Below are 21,570 nucleotides of genomic sequence, written 5' to 3'. Positions count from 1 at the left end.
TGACATTTATTCCATTTTTATATGCTTTTTTCCTTCCTTTTTTATACTAATTGATTTTGATTGTTTATTTGCTTACATGTCACATTTTGCCTTCTCCTAGTTTAAAAACTATAGATCTATTTCTGTTTTTTTAGTGATTAGATTTGTAATTTTACCTGCATTCACAGTAAAATCTATAGTTGTTAACTTCCCTTTTAATAATACTAAGACCTTAGAGTAATAACTTGAATCCCATTTTTCCCAACTTCTTTGTTACTATTGTCTAACATTCCAGCTCTTTTTAAAAAATTCCACACAGTAGATATTATTCTTGCTTTGACATGATAGAACATGTTTATTTAGATCTGACAATTTATTGTCTCACTGCTCTTTGGCTTACATTTTATTTTATTTTTATTTTTTTGGAGACAGAGCGTCAAGCTGTTGCCCTGGGTAGAGTGCCGTGGCATCACAGCTCACAGCAACCTCCAACTCCTGGGCTTAAACGATTCTCTTGCCTCAGCCTCCAAGTAGCTGGGACTGCAGGCACCCGCCACAATGCCTGGCTATTTTTTAGTTGTAGTTGTCGTTATTTGGCAGGCCCAGGCTGGATTTGAACCCGCCAGCCCTGGTGTATGTGGCTGGCGCCTTAGCTGCTTGAGCAACAGGCACCAAGCCTGGCTTACCCTTTAGTCTTGCAGCTCAAGCCTCCATTTGTTGTGATTCTTTCTTCCCAAAATTCAGACAGTGCTGTGTGATCTGAAACGTGGCACTCCCAAAAATGTCTTGCACTAGAAATTGTAGAGGTATAGGAAGAATAGAGTTGGGCCCAATGACTCAAGAGTTGTTTAGCTCTGTAACCAGCAACTAAAAAACAGGAATGGTCCTGATAAAAAATAATAGCAAAGTTTAATTTCTATTAGCATTTGTAGCCAGTGTCAAAACCCCTTACTCCTCTGTAGCCTTAAACACTGATGCTCAACCCTGTTTTCTTGTGAGATGAGGATCCTGGTGGGCATTTACTTTCAAAGACCAGCCTGGCTCAATGCTTGTAGCTCAGTGGGTAGGGTGCCAGCCACATACACCAAGGCTGGTGGATTCAAGCCTGGCCCGGGGTCTGCTAAACAACAATGACAACTGCAACCAAAAAGTAGCCAGGTGTTGTAGAGGGCACCTTTGGTCCCAGCTACTTGGGAGACTGAGGCAAGAGAGTTGCTTGGGCCCAAGAATTGGAGTTTGCTGTGAGCTGTGACGCTATAGCACTCTATGGAGGGTGACAAAGTAGGACTCTGTCTCAATAAAAAAAAAAAAGAAAAGAAAAAAGAATGTTCAGCCTTGGCCTGAACAGCTCCCATAGCTATGATGTGAAGGGAATTCTTGAGTCCCATTTGGGTCTTTTCTCCTGGTGTGCTTTGCTGTTATTGTGAAAGAAGTGTGGCTTTAAATAGTAAGTATTCCTTACTTTAAATGTGACATGTGGATATCCAAACCCTTTGTGCTGCTTCTAGAACTCATGATGGTAATGCTGAATGTTTGCTGTCTAGTCTCCCATTGCCATGTGTCTGGGTGCCTAGTGCCCATCTGCAGCTGTCTCTGTCTTACTGGTGCAGGAGCTGGGTCTACCATCATCCTCACAGAGCCTCCCCTTAGAAGCATAAATAATACAAATGGGTACAGGATCCTGGCCACAGCTGTAGACAGAATCAGCTTAAAATAAATTCCTGATTGAATTAAAGTGATAAATCCTTCATCCTATCTGCCTAATAGACAAAAGGGTACCTTCACTGGTAGAAGACATTATCTGGAGCATTTGTTTCATTTATATACCATGTGCAGCATGCAATAAAAAATTATGAGACATGCGAATAGGCAGGACAAAAGAAGTGTAATAAAACAAAAAATATGGTTTAAAAGCCCTTCTGAGGTCACAGCTAACATTTTGGTGTTATTTCTTTCCTTGCATGGATGTTATTTTCTATAGTTGGGCTCATATAGGGTATGCAAGTATGTGGCCTGCCTTTTTTTCTTTTTTTAACTTACCATGTCATAAATTTCCTCTTACATCTCTGAAGAAATTTTAAATTTAATTAATCAATTTATTTATAGAAATGGGGTTCTCATTATGTTTCCCAGGCTAGACTTAAACTTGAGGTCTCAAGTGACCTTCCTCCCATGTTGCTGGGAGCTCATGATGCATGAGCTTTTTTAATATTCATAGTATGGCACTTCATATAAACATTGCATATTTTACTTAGTCAAACTATGGTTATATTTCATAACTTTTATTACTGTAAAAGAACTTATAACAAAGTAAATGCAGATTGTTATGTGTATGCTTGATTGCCTTAGCAGATAATGTCTTAGGTATTAATAGAGTATTTTAGTGCTTTAATTAAATATTGTCAAATTTCTTTCTCAGAGATCTATGTATTTAATAATTTATGTTTATAGCAGAGAAATTTGATGATACCCATTTCGTAAGTGGTCACTATAAAACTGCCTATGCTTGTGGGCAAGGGACCTGGCTGCCCGGTGCCACGGCTCAGCTGTTCTCAGATGCCATACAAGGCTCTTTTTTCTGGCCCAGCTATTCTCTGCAGGATTTCAGAGTGGCCAGCGGCCAAGGGGCTTGGAGCTTATTCTTTACAGCAGGCTGTAGGAATAAGCACCTTCATTTTTGTTCTTCTTTAATATCCTCTTTGCTTTTATATTTCTTTAAAGAAGTAAAAATGAGATACCGCAGGTGGGGGGCTCCAAGTCACTGCTTTATCCTCTTCCAGAGGTCTCAGGAACTCTGTCACCCACAAGAGTTGAGCTATATGTTAAGATAATTAAAGATGCAGAGTTGTGAGCAAAATGCATGGATAGCAGGCTTTATCTAACATATCAGGTTATGGCCATCTCAGTCCTGGGGAATTTGGTTTGTGGGAGCAAAGCTGGGCAGGGCTGGAATATTCCTTCAGCAAGCAAAGGGTAGGCCTGGGGCATGGTGGGAGTTGAGTGGGGGCCAAATGAGGACCCAAAAAGACCCAAGAGAGAGCAGGCTGTAAGCAGAGACTGGCCAGCAAGTCCTTCCTGGGTCAGAGGGTCCTTCTGACCTCCCTATCATTGTGGGCCCTTATCTAGAATCCTGAGGGTGAAAATGCCAGGTTAGGTCAGATTGGACAATGATGATCAGGGAGTTCCTGTGGGCTTATGAGTCAAGGCTAGCCCTAGCTACCCAATCTTGCTGCTCCAAGGGTCCTGCACAGGCCATGGGGTGGCCTGGCTGGCTTTGCTGCTTTTGGAGCATGTACAGCCCAAGGGCCAGCACTGGGCTTGGCACTGTTCCCACCTCAGCCCTGCCAAATCAAGATGTGAGCAGGGGCTGGCCTATTGGAGTCTCTGCACACACAGCTCAGGGGCTTGGTTGTGGCTGTGGCCTGCCATCATCTCCTCAGCCATGTCTGTGAAGCTGTGTGCCTGGCCAGGCCCTCCTGGTAGAGAGAACATGTGATGTGGGCTGTGTGTACACCACACCCTTACCTGGTGGCTCTGTACTCTCACAGGTGGTAACGTGGACCCAGAGAGCCAAGTAGAAGGGAAGAAGGAGGTGGAAGCTGATGACGTGATGAGGAGTGGCCCCCGGCCTATTGTGCCGTACAGCTCCATGTTCTGCTTAAGCCCTACCAACCTGTGAGTCCCTTGTTGCCCTGGCGTGTGTGTCTCTCTTTTCCATTCATCATGACCTGTAGGGACACAGGAGCCAGCATGGCCTGTAGGTGCCCTGAGGACACAACTGTACCCTGTGCTACATGAGCTTCTTTGGTCACTGCCACAGTCCCTTGAGATACATGCCCATGACCGTCCATGCAGACGAGGAAACAGACGGTTCTGTGCTACGTGCACTGATGTAGCAATCTTGGGGGTGCAGTGTTTGAACCCAGCAGCTCTAGACCTGCTGCTCAGCCCTGCATGCTCAGTCCTACAAGCTCACGCTCCTCTACACACATGGGCCCATCTCTCCGTGTACATGCAGGCTTCATACACCCCCTTCCATTGCACCTGTCACCTGCATGTGTATGCATGCATGCAGCATCTGTTTACTTGTTCACTTGTGTGCCCTCCCATATCTGTCTGGCATGCATTTGCCACCTACTCATCAGTCCAGTGCTCTCATCAGTCCAACTAAAGTCTACATGGTGGACAGCACTCTAGGCACTGGAGGTGCTCAGGACCGAGGCACTGTCCTTGCTGAGCCTACGTACCTGTGGGAGAAACAGACACCAGGCATGACAAATAAGTAAAAGATGTAAGACGTCCAGCAGTGCACAGTGCAGGAGGAAGAGTGAAATGGGGTGGAGATGCTGTCTAGGCACTAAGTTAGATGGAAGGTTGGGAGTGGAAGGGAGGGTGTGCAGGGGGAACAGGGGATGTAGACAGGCGTTCCAAGGGCAGCAAAGGCAGGTTGGCCTATACCCTGTTTGTTGCTGGTCTGCCCTGCCACTCCAGCCCCAGCAGCCAGTGGTGTCTGCACGTGGCCCTCCAGTACCCACTCTCCCCGCCTCCTCCCTCTCTGCTACAGCTCAGCACATGCATAGGCGTGGTCCTTGCCACAGAGGATAGAGAACATCCAGTAAGTTCAGAATGAAAATATCTCAATGGGGTGGTGCTAGCATTGGGGAGCAGGTGGATTGTCAGTAAAGCTCTCCTAGCAGAAGAGGTACCTCTGCCAAAACCTGAAGGGCAGAAGCTCTGGGATGGAGGGAGGATGTAGGAGGTAGTGGGCTAGGATAGAGGGAGGACATGGGAGGCAGCAGGCTGCAGGCAGCACGGGCAACGCTAAGATGAGAAGGGCTTGACTACTGGCATCCTTTGGGGATGGACAGCACTGAGAGGTGGTCATGCTCAGCCTGCACCTCAGTAGGGTCCTTCAATGGGAGAATAGATAGAGATACTGGGTGGTTGAGGCATTAGGAAGAAATGATGGTGGTTTGACTGGGGTAGTCAGAGTGGAGAAGTTTGGAAGTCAGTGCCTGGAAGAAATTTTGGAGGCAGAATCTGCAGAATTTGATGATACATGCACTATGTGGGAGAGGAGGGGTTGTCAAGGACAACATGAATCTCTGCTGGATGCTGGGCAGAAGGCAGTGTGCTCACCAAGACTAGCAGGCTGCTGAGAGTCTGGATGAGAAAGTGCAAGGCAACTGGGGACATCTTGTAGCCAAGTGGCCCGGAGTCGAACTGGTGGAAACCCAGACATAGGCTGCTGAATTAGAAGGAAAAGTGTCTCCTTTCAGGAGGGAGAAATGCCAAGGAGTGAAGAACTAGCAGGCTGTTGGTAGACCTGGGGGGCAGATCCCTAGGTGTGAGGGTAGGAGCCAGATGAAGAGAAGGAGGTGTGCATGGGCTCCCTCTGGAAGAGAGAGAAGGGCAAGTCTTTGGGATGTCAATGTTAGAGGAAAGACTAGAAGGGCTAGAGAGGCAGAGGGTGTGCCTAGGAGGCAGGAGGTAGAGGTGGTGCCCAGAGAGCATGTTCTTTGTGTTGGCACAAGAGACAGTCCACCCCACCTGGCCCATCTATTGCTGCCTCTTCTTCTCTGCTGCTCAGAGTTTGGCCTTCTGACCTCCTGGTCACTGTGCACTGCTGTCTTGTAGCACTTGTCTGCACCCATCTCCTATTTCTGTCCACACTGTTCGCTGCTGTTTGCCTGCTGGAATTGGACTTCCTGAGGTCAAGGACTTGCCTGCCCTGTTCCTCACTGTGTCCCCCAGAGTCCAGCACAGGCTGGCAGAGCAGATGCTCAGTAATGTTGCACAAGTGAGTGAAGGTGAGCAGGTGGGCTTGTGTTCCTGGCGACCCTGGGTAAGTTCCTAGGCCGGGAGAGGCCTGCCATCTGCCAGAGTGCTGGTGCTGATGCCCGTCCTCTCTGGACAGCAGCCGAGTGAACACAGGTGGTTATGCTGTAGGTAAGTGTGGCCTGTGAGCTGTAGCTGGTCAACCCCTGCATGGGCTGTGCAGCCTTCCCACTCCTTGTCCTGGGCTGTCCTCATGAGTACCTCAGCCACCTGAGGGGCACTGTGCCAGGAGAAGTGGAAAAGGCTCTGGTGCCTGTAGCTGAGCCAGGTGTGCCCAGCTTGCTCATGGCCTTCATGCTTTATCCCCACAGGCTGCGGCGCCTCTGCCACTACATAGTGACCATGCGCTACTTCGAGATGGTCATCCTTGTGGTCATTGCCCTGAGCAGCATCGCTCTGGCTGCAGAGGACCCTGTGCGGACAGACTCTCCCAGGAACAACGTGAGTGGCAGCGGGGCCGGCTTCTCCTCGAACATCCTCCCTTTCTGCTGTGTCCCCTCCTCGGGTACAGGGCCCAAGGTCTCAAGGCAGGAGTAGCAGGGGTTGAGGCTATGGCCAGGGGACTAGCCCAGAGGATTGGATGTATGTCTGAGCCCTGCCTCATAATGCCCCAGCCCATGGCTCCCAGATTGACTGGCCATCTGCCTAGTGACTTAGAGGAGCTCAGAGCCCCTGCAGCAGCCCTGGCTCAGGCCCCAGCTTGGTGTTTGGAATAACCTTGCTTTTGGTTTCAGGCTCTGAAGTACATGGACTACATCTTCACAGGTGTCTTCACCTTTGAGATGGTGATAAAGGTGAGTTGTGTGGCCACCCCAGCTACCTCTTGTTTTGCTCGTCCTCCCATATGAGGTGGGACTAAGGCTGAGGGTTGAGCCACATACCCGGTAGCCTCTGGTGAGGGTGCACAGTGGGCGGGTAAGCAGTGTGTATGTGCACACGTGTGTGAGGACATGAGAGCACCTGCTGCACGCATATGGAGCGTGTTTTGAGAACGAGAGGCTTCATCATTCATTGAGGACCCCTTGTGCAGGATCCCCTCCCTAGCAGTGCCTAGGTCCCTACTACACTCGCTCCTGGACCAGATCACTGTAGGCTCAGCCCCTCCCCCAGGGCTCCTGTGTGACAGGAGGCCAAGAAGCCTGGGGAGAGCTGGGCCTGTGGGAAGTAGGAGCTAAAGACACAAATTTAAAAGGAGTCTGGCATTTGCCTGGTAGTAGGCTCAGGGTCTGCTGCTTCACTGCGGCCTTTGTTTTCTGTCTCTACATGTGGACATGAGTGCTCCCTTATCAGTGTCTGATAGGCATGCGCTCAGCATGGTTGGATGTGCACACGTGTGCGCACACCTGTGACTTTAGTGTGTGTGCCAAATACACTCTCAGGGTGGCACTCAGCATATCACCATGTTTTATAGATGAGGAAACTGAGGTTGCAGAGGTCCTGGCACCTGCCCTAAGTCCCCATACAGGGAATGGCAGAGCCAGGCCACGAATGAATGTTCTGTAACCTGGACCACCTGTTCTTCCGGCTGCATTGAGATGGCCCTCTGAAGATCTGGCAGAGCATAGCCCTGCAGAGCACATGGTGGCAGACTCTCCCAGTCTAGTTAAGGCTTCAGGGTGGCAGGGAGCCCAGGCAGGGTGCCAGGCTGTCATGAACTGTGACACTGGGGTTACTGGCCTTGAGTCCCTTAAAGGGTGTGACCTCGACTGTGACCTCTGCCCTGGGAGGGTGTGTAAGCATGTGCCAAGGCTGTACTGAGGTCATAGACATGAGCCTTTGCTGGGTGGGAGTGACCCTGTGACTCTGGGACCTGTCTCTACCTCTTTTCTGGAACATTATATTCCCTAACATGTTTCTCCCCTGAAGATGATTGACTTGGGACTGCTACTTCACCCTGGAGCCTACTTCCGGGACCTGTGGAACATTCTGGACTTCATTGTGGTCAGTGGGGCCCTGGTGGCGTTTGCCTTCTCGTAAGTAACCACATTGGCTCTGATCTGGCTGTGTGCAGCCCCTAGAACCATAGTGCAATCTTGTTAGGTCAAGGAGGAGATCTTGAGTGTAGGGGCATGGGGTGATGTCTGTGGGCCATATGGAACTGGTCCAGCTGCCTGGAGCTGGGCTCTATGGGACCAGGGGACCTAAGGAGACCCGAGGCCTGTCTGTCCCTGATGTCCCACAGGTACCCTGTGGTTCTAGGACTGGGGGCAGCCCCACAGGGCCCTTACCAGCAGCTTTACCTGAGGTGAGCATCTGGCCCAGTGCTGTTCCCAGCCAGAGTTGGTGGTCATCTTACCATCTTGGGGTATTGGGCTGTTCCTTCTGCCTCCCTTGTGGGGATACTCACCCTGCTGGAGTGGGGCCTAGAGAGAACTCTGTCAGGCCTTGCTTGGAGAGTGTCAGGGCCTGGGTGGACCCGAGGGTGAAGAGGGCAGCTGTGGAGTGAGAGCCAGAGACAAGGAAGGCCCCTGATGGTCAACAGGCACTGGGGGCTTCACCTTCTCTGAGCCCACTGGGAGGGCTGCACCTGCACAAAGGCCCCTCCTATCCTGCCAGTGTCACTGACTCTGCTCTCTTTGCCTCCTTGTTGCTGGACTCGGTAGGAACACCATGGGGTAATGCTTCTCTCTCTCCCCCATGCCCCTGGCATCACAGCTCCAGTGGCCTCTCTCCAGCCGTTTCATCACCAGCCTCCCCTCCTGCTCACCCACATTCCCCATCTGGGCTGCATGTTGCTAGGAGCCATGTCCCTAAGCCCAACAGTGTTCCTGTCATGCCTTGGGTTGGGGCCTGGGGCTGGACATGGTTAGCCCTTGGTGCAGCATTTCCTGGCAAGCAAGGTGTCCTGGTCATGTGCTAGAGGCTGAGAATATCAGCTGTTGGGCAGTGAGGTGGCAACTGCCTGCTGTGGCCATAGGCCCCTGGATGTTGGACCTCTAAGGTGTTTCCTCTGAGGCTCCTCTCTTGAAGTGCAGCTTCCTCCCCACTCCTTCCTGTCCACACCAGCACCCAGCCATGCCCAGCTTCCCCTCTGGGTATCTTAATGAACCCTCCTTCTGTGGTAAAGGGAACGAGGACTTTGCGAGGGTGTTAGGAGGGTCCTGCAATGAGGACATTGGAGCTAGGGCTGCTGGACCGTCCCAACAGGAGGAGGGAGGTGAGATCTAGCCAGGCGGCCTCAGAGGAAGAGAACAGGAGGCAGCCCTGAGCTGGCCACTCTGCACAGATACCAGAGGGCAGTGTGGCCTCCCTCCTGCTGTGCCCGAGCCTGAGCCAGCATTTGCTCTGCCTTCTCTATCTGGCAGAGGAAGGTGGTTTGAGAGCAAGTTCAGGGGCTGCTGCAGCGAAGTAGCCAGCTTAGAGAGGCTGGGCTTTGCCCACCTGAAAACTCAGTATTGCAAGGGAGTTTGATCGGAACTCTGAGGTGTAGGCTGCTGCTGAGGCAGCAGAGGACTGGACATCCAGGCTCTCCTGCCCCATGAAAGCCTGAGCCACTCTGCCCATCCCACCTAGTGGGCCCAGGAAGACCCCTAGGGGCAGGACTATCCCTACATGCAAACCATTGCCCACCGAGCAAGGTAGCCAGAGCCCCAGGTATGAGCGAAACCCACCCTATCCTGAGCCCTCTGCTCCTGCCCCCATGGACTAAGGGCTATGCTTCTGATAATGGGCTCTCCATGAAGCTTGACCTGGCCTGGCCTCGCCTCAGGTGGAGTCTGTAGGAGGTCAGCGCCCAGTGCCTGCTAGGCAGAGACAGCTAGTTCCTGGGCCCCTGGCAAGCAGAGGCAGCACCTAGGTCTGCTCTGGCTTTTCCTACAGGAGTCCCTGATGTGGGCACATGAACCCTGGACTTCTGAGCTTATTTCTAGTGCCTGAGTTTTCTTTCCCTGTCTTTGTCCCTGCTCCCCTCTGTGTGAGTTTCCCTGTCCACTGCTTTGTCTCTCTGTGGCTCCCTCCCTCCTTCCCCACTCTGGGTTTATGTATTTGTCTAATGTTGTCTCTTTCTTACTCTCCTTCCCCACCTCCCTCTTCCTGTCAGCTTTTTGTCATCTGCAATAGTATTAGGGTGGCCAAGGAGGAGGTGCACTGAGGAAGAGGCCAGACAAGGCCCCCTTACCTCCCTCTACCAGGACTGAGAAAGCATGGGAAAAGCCCTTCTAGAATGCTCTAACACTAAAGGGCTACAGTCCTTGTATAGGCCCCCTGTCTTCTGCTCCTGGAAGCTGGCTCAGGGTGGCTATCAGAGTGTGCTTGGGGAAACTCCGGCTCTCCCTGTGCCCCAGGTGCTGCTGTCCTGGTGCTAGTCCCAGCCTGGCCCCTGTCCTCAGATGAGGCCCCAGCCAGGCAGCCATGGGAAGAGCCAAGTGGCCTATGGTACCTGCAGGGCAAGGCCTCCCTGCTTCTGGATACAGAGGGGTGTGAGCCAGATCCTGGGGGGCTGCATGGGTGCTAGCCCCCCCAACATGCCTATCTGCATCTGTGGTTTCTCCCTTCTAGAGGATCCAAAGGGAAAGACATCAACACCATCAAGTCCCTAAGAGTTCTGCGCGTCCTACGGCCCCTCAAGACCATCAAACGGCTCCCCAAGCTCAAGGTTGGAGCCTAGACCTGGGGCTTGAAGGGTGTGCTCTCTGTGTGTGCACACATGTGTGCATACATGAGCATGCATTTACGTGTGTCTTCTCAAATCACACAGCTACATAAAGGAGATGGGCTCACTTAGCTGCAAACCCCTACCCAAGTAGACCTTGTTCCCAACATTCCCCTTCATTAGCCCAGCAGGACCGGGGGTTTTCTTCAACAGCTACAGTGCAGGGCCGAAGGGGATGCCTAGAGGTGGAGGGTCATGGAGGGGAGATGCTGTTAGGGCAGAGGCTCCAAGAAGGTTAGGATTTGAGAAATGGGCATGGCTGAGGTTATAGACAGAGGATGAGTGTAGCCCAAACATTTGGAGTTGTGCTAAAATCTAATCTTTATGGAGTGTGTGCTGGGCACTGTGCTAAGTGCTCATTTAATCCTCCAAATTTAGTGTGCTGGTTCCTGTTATTAACAGCTTGGAAAACCATGGAACATGTAAGCCATGGAGCATTAAGCAATGTAGGAACAGAGAAAAGTTTGCTTAGACCTTGTATGGTGTGAAGGGGGTCAGGTAGATAGCCTAGGAGGCATCCAGAGGCCCTTTGGGCACAGGTGGGTGTCACATCTGTATGACAGGTAAAGGGTGTCCGGTTGTGCCTGGTAGTGTTTTGGGAGGTAGTGGTGGATCTGCCAGGCAGCTCAAGAGCAGGACAGCGGAAGGTGTATCTCCTCAGCTCTGAGAGCAGCACTGGTCCACAGGGAACACTAGGCTTCCAGGCAGGGAAATGGAAGCCCAAGGGTATTCAGGGAATGCCAGGCTTTGGGGAAGGGGTAGCCCAGGGGTCCACAGGGAATGCCAAGCTTCCAGGCAGGGAAGGGGGAACCTAGGTGTGGTAGTAACAGACATCAGACTCACACAAAGTCCCTGTCCTGGAGCAGAGCTGGAGTGCTGCTACTTTATTCTTTTTCTGTCCCACATCACTTCCCACCAATGGGCAGGTGCAAAGTGAGATGTGCCGGCAGGGACCAGTGCAGGAAGAAGCCTGCCCACATTTCCTCTGTACATGTTGCCTGCTCTGCCTGGCCTCCTGGGCATCCTTGTTTCTGTGGCCTCTGACCCAGGAGTGCAGATTTCCTCGGTGCCAGCTGTGTCCTGGCACTGTCCACCCACCCATCAAGGCTAGGATGACACCCTTCTAGAGAAAGATAACACCAGACACTTTTCTGTGTCTAGGCAACTAGGCAGAGAGCCTCTCCTTGTCAGGGGCCTGAGGGCCTTGAAGTATTCTCAAATGCACAGGGGACATCATGACCTCAGTGGTAGCTGTGGTTCTGAGCCCTGCCCTATGGGGTCCTCTCTCTTGTGCCCTCCACACTCTTTCCTGCTCTGGTCCTCCCTGTGGCCATGCATGGCCCCCCACCTTCATTCCACCTCTCCTTATGCCCCCATCCCCTCCTTGTGACCTCACCCCCTCATGTTCCACCCCCTCATGGTCCTACCTCTCCTCCTGATACCACATCCTCCTCATGGCCATGAAAAAAAATAGCTTTATTGAAATATAATTCACATACCAATTTGTTCATAACCATCATTTAATGTGTATAATTCAGTGTTTTTTAGTATATCCACAAATCCCCCCTCTTAGTCCCCATCTCATGACTCCACCCCCTCCATATAGCCACTATCTCCTTCATGCCCCACCCCTCATGGTCCTACCCCTCCTCATAACTCTACCTCCTCATGGCCTCACCCCTCAAGGCCCCACATGCCCCTTCATGCCCTATCCTCATGGTCCCACCCACTCCTTGTGGCTCTCCCCCTCATGGCTCCACCCCTCCTCCCCACAGGCTGTGTTTGACTGCGTGGTCAACTCCCTAAAGAATGTCCTCAACATCTTGATCGTCTACATGCTCTTCATGTTTATCTTTGCTGTCATTGCGGTCCAGCTCTTCAAAGGAAAGTTTTTTTACTGCACTGATGAATCCAAGGAGCTAGAGAGGGACTGCAGGTAAATTGAGGCAGGGTGGGGGTGGACACAGCCCCATGGTACCAGGCACATCTGGCATTCCCAGGGCCAGGTGGGGCACAGTGTGAGGGCAGGGCCTTGCCTGGGCATGCTGCTGGCACCACAGCAGAGACAGGGTGGTGGCTGCTTGGGTGGACCTGAGTAAGGCAGCGTGGTGGCAGCTTCCTTTCACCTGGACCGTCTAGGTGTCTCTGGTCGTGTGATGGTTTCTTATGTGCACATCCCACTGGGTACTGGTCTGCTCTCTGACTGATGGGCATTGGGGCGTTTCCAAGTGGGGGCTGGGAGTGCTGTACATGGCTGCCACAAGCAAAGTAGAGCTTCTTGAGCAGGATAGTACATCTTGGGTGCCCAGGACTCTGCTTTGTGTCCCCTAACCAGATGCTGGTACAAGTTCTGCCAGAATGATGAGCGGCAGTCACACAGCACCTTCAGTAACACAGCCTTTCTGTGTGTGGTGATCTTTCTCTGTGGTTTGAATTATAGTTGACGGTGAGGTGGAGCCACTCTTCCTGGGTGGATTAGCCACTTGGATGTCCTTTCTGGGTGTGTCTACTTGGTCTTTGCCGTCTTCTGTGGAGGCTGTGTGTCTTTCTGGTTGATAATGTTCTAGATAGGAAACCTTTGCCAGATCTGTGGATTATAGATGTCTTCTCCATCTTTATGGGATGCTTTATGCTCCCTTATTAGCATCATTTAAAGAATAAAATCTTTATATATATATTTTTTCTTTTATTTCAGATTAATATGAGGGTACAAGTGATTAGGTTACATTGTTTGCATTTCTAAAGTAAAGTTCAAGTTGTAGTTGACCTCTTCATCCAGGGGTGTGCTGTAAAAGAACAAAATTCTTGATTTTAATATAGTCTAACTTATTTTTTTAAATTCTTTTATATTGATATTCTTTATATTGTGTTTAAGAAATCCACCCCAAGGTTAAAGATTTTGTTTATGTTTTCTTCTAAGAATTTTATTTTTGCCTTTCACATTAGGAGATGCAATATATTTGGAGTTAATGTCTGTGTGTTACATGAGGTGTGGATAAAGATAAGTTTTCTGAAGATGGATAGCCAATTGACCTAGCATCATTTATTTGATTGTTTTCCCCCACTTCAATGGGCTCCTTTTTGAAAAACAAAAAACCCCAGCTTTATCGAAATATAATTCACATATCAATTTGTTCATAACTATTCATTTAATGTGTACAATTCAGTGGTTTTTAGTATATCCACAAATCCTTGCAATCATCACTACAGTTAATTGTAGAACATTTCATCACCTCATAAAATCAAACCATAAACCAGCATCTCTTAGGTGTCACTTCCATGTCCCCATCTATACTCTTTAAGTACCACCAATCTGTTTTTTAATCTTTATAAGTTTTTATGTCCAGACGTTCAAAATAAATGGATTCATATGATGTGTGGCTTTCTGTGACCAGCTTCTTTCATCCAATAGGTTCATCTGTGCTGCTCCTTGCATTTTGTCCTTTCATGGTGGGTGTCTGTGCTGTGACACACTACATTTTATTCATTCCTCTGTTGGTGGACAGTTGGGTTGTTTCTACCTGTTGGTTATTATGAATAATGCTACTATAAACATTTGTGTGCAAGTTATTGTGTAGCCTTATGTTTTCATTTCTGTTGGGTTTGTGGCTAGAACTGAAATTGGGAGGTGATTTGCAACAGTGTATTTAGCTGTGTGAGGAAATGCCAGACTTTTTCCCAAGTGGCTGAGCCATTTTATGTTCCTACCACGCAGTGTACAAGAGTTCTGAATTTTCTACATTCTTACTACCACCTGTTATTTTCCATTTTTTTTAGTTTTTTAAAATAATTGTCATTTTAATGGGTAGGAAGTGATAGCTTTTTTTGGTTTTGATTTGTTTCTCCCCTGCTAACCAATCATGTTGAGCATCTTTTCATGTGTTTAATGGCAATTTCTATATCTTCTTTGGAGAAGTGTCTATTCAGATCCTCTACCATTATCTAATTAGGTTATTTGTCTTTATTAAATGTTATGGCTTTTTGTATATCATAGATAAAAATTTCTTATCGGATAGATGACTAGCAAATATTTTCTCCATTTTTGTGGATTGTCTTTTCACTTTCTTGCCGGTGTCTTCTGAAGCACAAATGTTTTAAATTTTGATGAAGTCCAATTAATTTTTTTCTTTTGTTGCTCATGATTTTGGTGTTATATCTAAGAATTGATCCAAATATGAGGTTGTGAAGATTTGTTCATACATGTTTTCATCTAAGAGTTTGATAGTTTTAGCTCCTACATTTAGGTCTTTAATCCGTTTTGAGTTAATTTCTGTATATGGAATGAGGTGAGACCAGGCGCATTCTTTTGCATGTGGGCATCAGATATCCTAGCTCCACATGTTGAAGAGACTATTCTTTCCTCACAGAACAGTCTTGGCACCCCTTTCAAACACATGTTGACCAAGGACACGTGGGCTTATTTGGGCCTTCGTCTTTAACCTCTAACTTCCCTGTGCTTCCCAGGGGCCAGTACTTGGATTATGAGAAAGAGGAGGTGGAAGCACAGCCAAGGCAGTGGAAGAAATATGACTTCCACTATGATAACGTGCTCTGGGCCCTGCTGACATTGTTCACGGTGTCCACAGGAGAAGGGTGGCCCATGTGAGTGCTTACCTGGTGCCCCAGGGCTGGTTCGGCTGGATGGGGTGGCCTGGTTGAGAACCCTGAGCCTCCTTCTCCCCTGGCCCCAAGCTCATGCTGGTGATATAGCCATGAGTCCCTAGGACCATCTCTTGGGGGCTGCCCCTGAGGCTCAGTGTATACTCTGTTCTGGGCCAGGGTACTGAAGCACTCAGTAGATGCCACCTATGAGGAGCAGGGTCCGAGCCCTGGGTACCGCATGGAGCTATCCATCTTCTACGTGGTCTACTTTGTGGTCTTCCCTTTCTTCTTTGTGAACATCTTTGTGGCCTTGATCATCATCACCTTCCAAGAGCAAGGGGACAAGGTTATGTCTGAGTGCAGCTTGGAAAAGAATGAGGTAGGTGGGTGCCTTGTGGGCTTCTTGGTGGGCAGTGTGGGCCTGCAGATCTTGTCACTGGGTCAGCTTTGCTGTCAGCACAGGGCAGGTTCTCCTTCCTCCTGCCGAGAGCCCATGTTTGATCAGTTGGGCTCACTCGAGGAGACCAGGAAGTCTTGGTATGCCTCCTCCCATCAGGCTCCTGTGAGGTCCAGGCGAGACAGGTGTGCTGTGCTACCTTGGACTTCTTGGTGTTCTGTCTTCCCTTGCAGAGGGCTTGCATCGACTTTGCCATCAGTGCGAAGCCCCTGACGCGGTACATGCCCCAGAACAAGCAGTCATTCCAGTACAAGACGTGGACGTTTGTGGTCTCCCCACCCTTTGAGTACTTCATCATGGCCATGATAGCCCTCAATACAGCAGTGCTGATGATGAAGGTGCGTGGGGACAGCTTGCAGACTGGCACCTGCTGGGGGTGTGTGTGAGCTGACTCCAAGGTGAGGTGAAGAGACATGGGGGAGCCCACTGCCCTCTGTTGCCTGGGGGTGAGGGCAGTGAGAAGGTTCCAAGAGAACTCAGGATAGAGAGCAGGGAGGGGTGTTCTGGGCCTGGGTAGGCATGGAGCTCTTTTGCCCACCATACTTGCACAGGAGGGTGTTCTGGTCCCAGGTGGAAGCCCTGGGACTGCTGAACCCACGGCCAATGGCGTTTATTACCCGGGCAGTTCTATGATGCTCCCTACGAGTATGAGCTGATGTTGAAATGCCTGAACATTGTGTTCACATCTATGTTCTCCATGGAATGCGTGCTGAAGATCATCGCCTTTGGGGTTCTGGTAAGTACCTTGGTCCCTTCTTTGTCCATTGGTGGCCTGCATTTGTGCTCCCCTTCAGGAGCTCACAGTTTAAAGCTGTGAATTCTCCAAACACCCAGAACACATGTGGTGCTGTGGGGCCCTTGGGAAGGGGCTGCTCTGATGCACTTAGCTGTCTGAGCTCTGTACCCATCCCAGGCCCTGGGGGGCAGGCAGGACTGTGTTCCTCCTCTCTGGCACATGGCTCTTACTTCTGTCTCTTCCCAGGCCTGCAGATGTGTGTGTGTGTGTGGCTATATGTCTTCTTGTCACTGGGCATGTGCTGTGCTGCCTGGGGTGGCCCATCTCCCCTGTGCTAAGAGTCTGTCACCCTCACCCCCTTCTTATCTAGGGGCTGCCAAGTCTTGACTGCAGCTCCTTGCCCAGCAGAGCCCCCTTTAGCCATGAGCACTAACTGTCCTTCTTTTTCTCTAGAACTATTTCAGAGATGCCTGGAATGTCTTTGACTTTGTCACAGTATTGGGAAGTATTACTGATATTTTAGTAACAGAGATTGCGGTAAGTAGAGTTTCCTGTCCCCCCGGCAGCCCCCCCCACCCCGGCTGGTTTCCTTCCAGCTAGTTTCCTTCCAGAGTACCCCTCCTTGGCAGTCCCGCTCTGATAGCAGCCTCTCCATCTTCTAAGTGAGGCTCCTTCCCAGGGGTGGAGTGTGGACCGGGCATTGTCTCAGCAAATGCTCTTTTTTGAGTGGGTATATTGTTCTTAAAGATCTTGGAGGCTGGATCCCTGAGAACCACCCTGAGCTCCATGGTTAACAGCTAACCTAGGAGACATGTGAGCCTTTAGATCTATGTGTGACCAATATTGTGTATCTAACAACTTGATATCAAATATGTAAACTAAAACCAGTAAGAATTTATAGTTTGGCTCGGCGCCTATGGCTCAACCGGCTGGGGCGCCAGCCACGTGCACCTAGGGTGGCGGGTTCGAATCCCCAGCCCGGACCCGCCAGACAACGATGACGGCTGCAACCAAAAAAAAAAGTGGCCTGGCGTTGTGGCGGGCGCCTGTGGTCCCAGCTACTTGGGAGGCGGAGGCGGGAGACTCGCTTGAGCCCAGGAGTTGGAGGTTGCTGTGAGCTGTAATGCCATGGCACTCTGCCCGGGGGGACAGCTTGAGGCTCTGTCTCAAAAAAAAAAAAAAAAAAAGAATTTATAGTTTAAAATATCAAATCTATCTTATCAATCTGTATATATATATACACATAGTACAAAAATTGTATACACATTTTAAGAAAGGAAAAAAACTATATTAAGATTGTAATATTCAATATATACTGATAACATTTGTTATGCATTATATCTTGTATCTCTTGTAATTGCAGAAGGCAAACATGACTTGAGTATTACAGTTATAATATAGTGTTTTCCTTTCTTTTTTTTTTTGAGACAGAGTCGCACTCACCAAGTTGCCCTTGGTAGAGTGCCGTGGTGTCACAGCTCACAGCAACCTCTAGCTCTTGGGCTTAAGCGATTCTCTTGCCTCAGCCTCCCTAGTAGCTGGGACTAGGTGCCCACCACAACACCTGGCTATTTTTTGATTATAGTTGTCAATTATTGTTTGTCTGGCCTGGGCTGGGTTCGAACCTGCCAGCCTCATTGTATGTGGCTGGTGCCCTAGCTGCTGAGCTACAGGTGCCCAGCTGTGTTTTCCTTTCTTAAAATGTGTGTATATATTGCTAGTGCGCTCTCTCATATATATATGTGTGTATAGAGAGATACTCATTCTTATCAAATGTGGATTATATCTGAAAAGTGACCAGTGTTGGGACATAAACTTGTCTCAACAAATTTCAGAGACTCTGAATCTTACAACAGCATTCTTTGAATACATGCATTAAGTTGGAAATATATAGCAGAAAATCTCTTTTGCTTTGTCTTAAGTTGACTTATCTAGAAGCAGACACTGAAATGAGGATTCATGTAAAAGTCATTTCTTAAGTAGCTTCCAGGAAAAGACTAGTAGAAAAGTTTGGGGTAGTGGACAGGAGGAGGACCAGAAATGCTGGTTCTCAAGCCAAGGCCTTAGGGTAATTTGAGTCATCTTCCACAGAGCCTCTGGAGAGAGGCTAGGCCACCCCCAGAACTGTCCCTCCAGGGCTCGGAACTACAGACCTTTGGCCTGTCCTTGGGCTGAGGGCTGTGGGTTGCATCTGGGTGTCCCCCTCAGATGCCTGCAGTCCTGTGGCACCTGCCAGAGTGCAGAAGAGGCAGACTCTGGTGCCCAGGGCACCAGGCATTGTCACAGCAGGGCCACACAGTAGGCAAGACTTCAGTCTCACTCAGCTCTGCTCACACCTCATGTAGGCTTCACTTTGCTCATTCTTTAGGGTGGGGCTGGTCATGGCCACTGGAAGGCCAGCTATAGTTCCCTTGACTGTATTGGTCCAAGCTAGGCTTATGCTCATCATCTTGTTCCTCCACTAGCCTTTCTCGAGCCCCTACTCTATGGCTAGTCTTCTCTGCTTTGGTTGCTGGCCTGGTAAGGTGACACAGACCTTTTTCCCTCCATGGCCAGGACCTTCTTCTATTCCTTTGACCAGCTCTGGCTGCTGTAACAGCCCAATTAAGTTAAGACTGGTCATTGGAATGTCTAGGAAGGCCTGGCAAGCCCTAGCTCCCAGCAGATCTGTGCCCCATTGTATGGTGATAGCTCTGCCCTTCATAGCAGTCACAGCCGGGCAACCTGGCCAACGCAGGAATTCCTTGCACTGTCGATCTGGCAAGAGAATCCACAGATGACCATGTGATCACTGTGACTTTTGGTGTCCCCTAATGGAAGCTTTCTTCACCCCTCTGAACTAAGACTTCTAAATTTAGCAGACCTTAAACTATAGGAGACAAGCAGAATCCACTGGGTCTCTAGAGTGGTGGTGGGAAGGCTGCGTCCCCCTTCCTCTTCTCTGGATGTGTACCCAGCACCCTCTCCTGGCCTTGGCCCACTGCAGTGTGGCAGCTCAGCCCTGTGGGGTGTGGCACATGCTGGTGCCTCACCTGTGACTTTGTCAGCATCTCCTCGGGCCAGTACCTGAGGGGTGACAGGTTGGGCTGTTGGGCCCTGTAGTCACAACTTCTCATGCAGCCCATTCTCTTGCTCTGAACTATACATGGACTTGATCTCATGTTGGAAATTCCCTGACACTGGCCCTCAGGAACTAGTGCAGGCCAATATTGCCCTGTAAAGGCAGACACACTGGGTGTAGGTAGATCATAGCTAGAACAGGTCACTTTCCAGGAGAAGATGGCACAGTGTGAGCTATATCCCTGGGTGACAGCCCCAAGGCATGATAGCCTGCAGAAACCCAATGTTGAGTTGTGGGCGGCCATCCCAAGATCAGGCTTGTGGTTCTAGACTAGGCTGGAGAGGACAGAGCCTGGCTGGCTTATCCCAACCTTGCAGCTGTAGTGTGCTTAGGTGGGCATCTGTGCACAGTGCGAAAACCAAGCACTGTGCTCATGCCAAGGCTTCTGTGCCTCTTCCCCAGAACTTGTTCCCTCCAGAGCTTTGGCCAAACTTTATCCCAGAATCCTACAACCTTCAGCACAGGCAGCCTCTGTCTCCGCACAGTGGCTGCCTGAATGTACTGCGGAGCTTTGCCTCTCCATTGCCATTAGGCAGTTCCCAGGTAGGCTCTGGGCCTGCTCCCTGTGCTGCATCTATAGTTCTGCCCTTAGTTGTAGCAAGCCCTGTCAGTGGTGGGTCTCATCTACAATGGCACTGGCCTTTCTGCGGAGGCCTTCTGGCAATAACTAACTTGCCTCTCACCTGGCCTGTGTCCTGGCAAAGCACAGACTACTGGACACCTAAGACCTTTAACAATGAGTCCTTGATTATCACCTGTGCCCTGTAGCATGTGACCTGTTGGGGCATCTGACCTGAGTATCGTGCCAATTGTGTGGTAATCCCATGTGGTGTTCTGAGGAACATGCAGATGCTCTAGGTCCCACTTGGCCACGCCGTTATGTGGGATGACATGTGAACATCTGCACCAAATGTAGACTGCCCTGTCCTCTGCATTAAGGGTGGTGAAAGGGGCTCCCTAGGTCAGGCCAGAGCCTGAGTGGCTAAGGGGCCTGTTCTGTCCAAGTGCTGTACCACCCACATTTGAGGTTGTCTCCTATCTCCCATTATGGTCCTGTTTCCTTACATTGTGGATGGCCGTACTGTGTTCTTCTGGTCTTTCTTCAGTGTGCAGCGCTCAGTGTTGTGATGTATGTACTGTTTTGGCCAAGGGGATGGGGGGGTGGAGGACATCAATGTCAAGGGTCAGTGTGGTGGGTTCTTCCCGCTACTAAGTGTATGTGGTATCTGTCCCTGAGTCAATACTTAGCACGAGACAGGTGAGCTCCAGCTGCATCTGTGGGCACCTCAGGGCCCCTGAGATACAAGCCTGGCCCTGTATGCCCCACTCTAACCTTGGTCCTACAGTGTCATTGCTGGCCATACCTTGCCCTGGCAGCTTCACAGTGTCCAAGGAGTCCTCTTTCTCTTATGTGCGGTTTCACAAATAAGTATGTTAGATCTCTTTGGGGAGCAGCAGGGAAAAGACTATGGTTATAGACTCCCTCTTTGGATACAGAATCCTGCAAGGGGCCAGTATCTCTTTCACCCTGTGTACCGGGGGTCTGACAAAAACTCTGGCTGAGAATGTGGGCAGGGGACCATGTCTGTCTGCAGTGGCAGTGCCAGGCTCCTGCTGTGCCTGTTCCAGAGTGCACATGCACTGTCCTTGCTCATCATCTCTCCACCTTGCCTCTGGGAGTGTCTGTTGGCTCCTTGGGGGCCCTGTGGGTCAGGGTCTTCATTGCCACTCTGGCTTTGCTGCCTGTTCCCACCAGCCAGCTTTGGAAAGAGTCAGCATCCCATGGCTGTGCTGCCATCTGGCCTCTGCAGTGCCAGAGTCCTGTCTTAGCTGAGGAAGCCCCAACTCATGGCAGCACCTCCTCATAGCCCCAACTCATGGCAGGCTAGCAGAAGGTGGCCTTCACTGACCTGAGTAATGCCCGTGTCCCCCTCCCCAAAGTTGGTAGGGACTGCATCTTGCACAATGATCCTTTCTAGCTTACCCTTGGGGTCCTTTGACCCAGTGCCCTACATCTGTGTTTTTGCCACCTCTGCCTCATTTAATGTGGTCTATGGTTTTTCCAAGCTTTTGGAGCCATCCCTGCAGCCCAGTAGGCCTTGCTGCAGGTGCGCTTACCAGGGCACAAGTCCTGAGTCATAGAGAGAGTTCCCTGATCAAAAGACTTTTCTTTCTTTTTTTTTTTT

General features: G+C 50.1%; 1 protein-coding gene across 1 annotated transcript in view; it reads left to right on the top strand.

The window, feature by feature from the left end:
• The window catches only part of CACNA1B (calcium voltage-gated channel subunit alpha1 B), a 221,174-nt gene that overhangs the window by 127,288 nt on the left and 72,316 nt on the right, over positions 1 to 21,570 (top strand). The window contains exons 21-31 of the mRNA XM_003794791.2: positions 3,528 to 3,654; positions 6,129 to 6,258; positions 6,552 to 6,611; positions 7,684 to 7,790; positions 10,315 to 10,411; positions 12,244 to 12,404; positions 14,933 to 15,070; positions 15,248 to 15,449; positions 15,701 to 15,865; positions 16,153 to 16,263; positions 16,717 to 16,800. Of these exons, the coding sequence (XP_003794839.1) occupies positions 3,528 to 3,654; positions 6,129 to 6,258; positions 6,552 to 6,611; positions 7,684 to 7,790; positions 10,315 to 10,411; positions 12,244 to 12,404; positions 14,933 to 15,070; positions 15,248 to 15,449; positions 15,701 to 15,865; positions 16,153 to 16,263; positions 16,717 to 16,800 (1,382 nt within the window). The remainder of the gene's footprint in view (positions 1 to 3,527; positions 3,655 to 6,128; positions 6,259 to 6,551; positions 6,612 to 7,683; positions 7,791 to 10,314; positions 10,412 to 12,243; positions 12,405 to 14,932; positions 15,071 to 15,247; positions 15,450 to 15,700; positions 15,866 to 16,152; positions 16,264 to 16,716; positions 16,801 to 21,570) is intronic.

The sequence above is a fragment of the Otolemur garnettii genome, unplaced genomic scaffold (assembly GCF_000181295.1).
Source record: "Otolemur garnettii isolate 467f Iridium unplaced genomic scaffold, OtoGar3 scaffold00087, whole genome shotgun sequence".
NCBI lineage: Eukaryota > Metazoa > Chordata > Mammalia > Primates > Galagidae > Otolemur > Otolemur garnettii.
The sequence above is the reverse complement of the archived record's forward strand: the minus strand, read 5'-3'. Positions and strand labels throughout refer to the sequence as shown.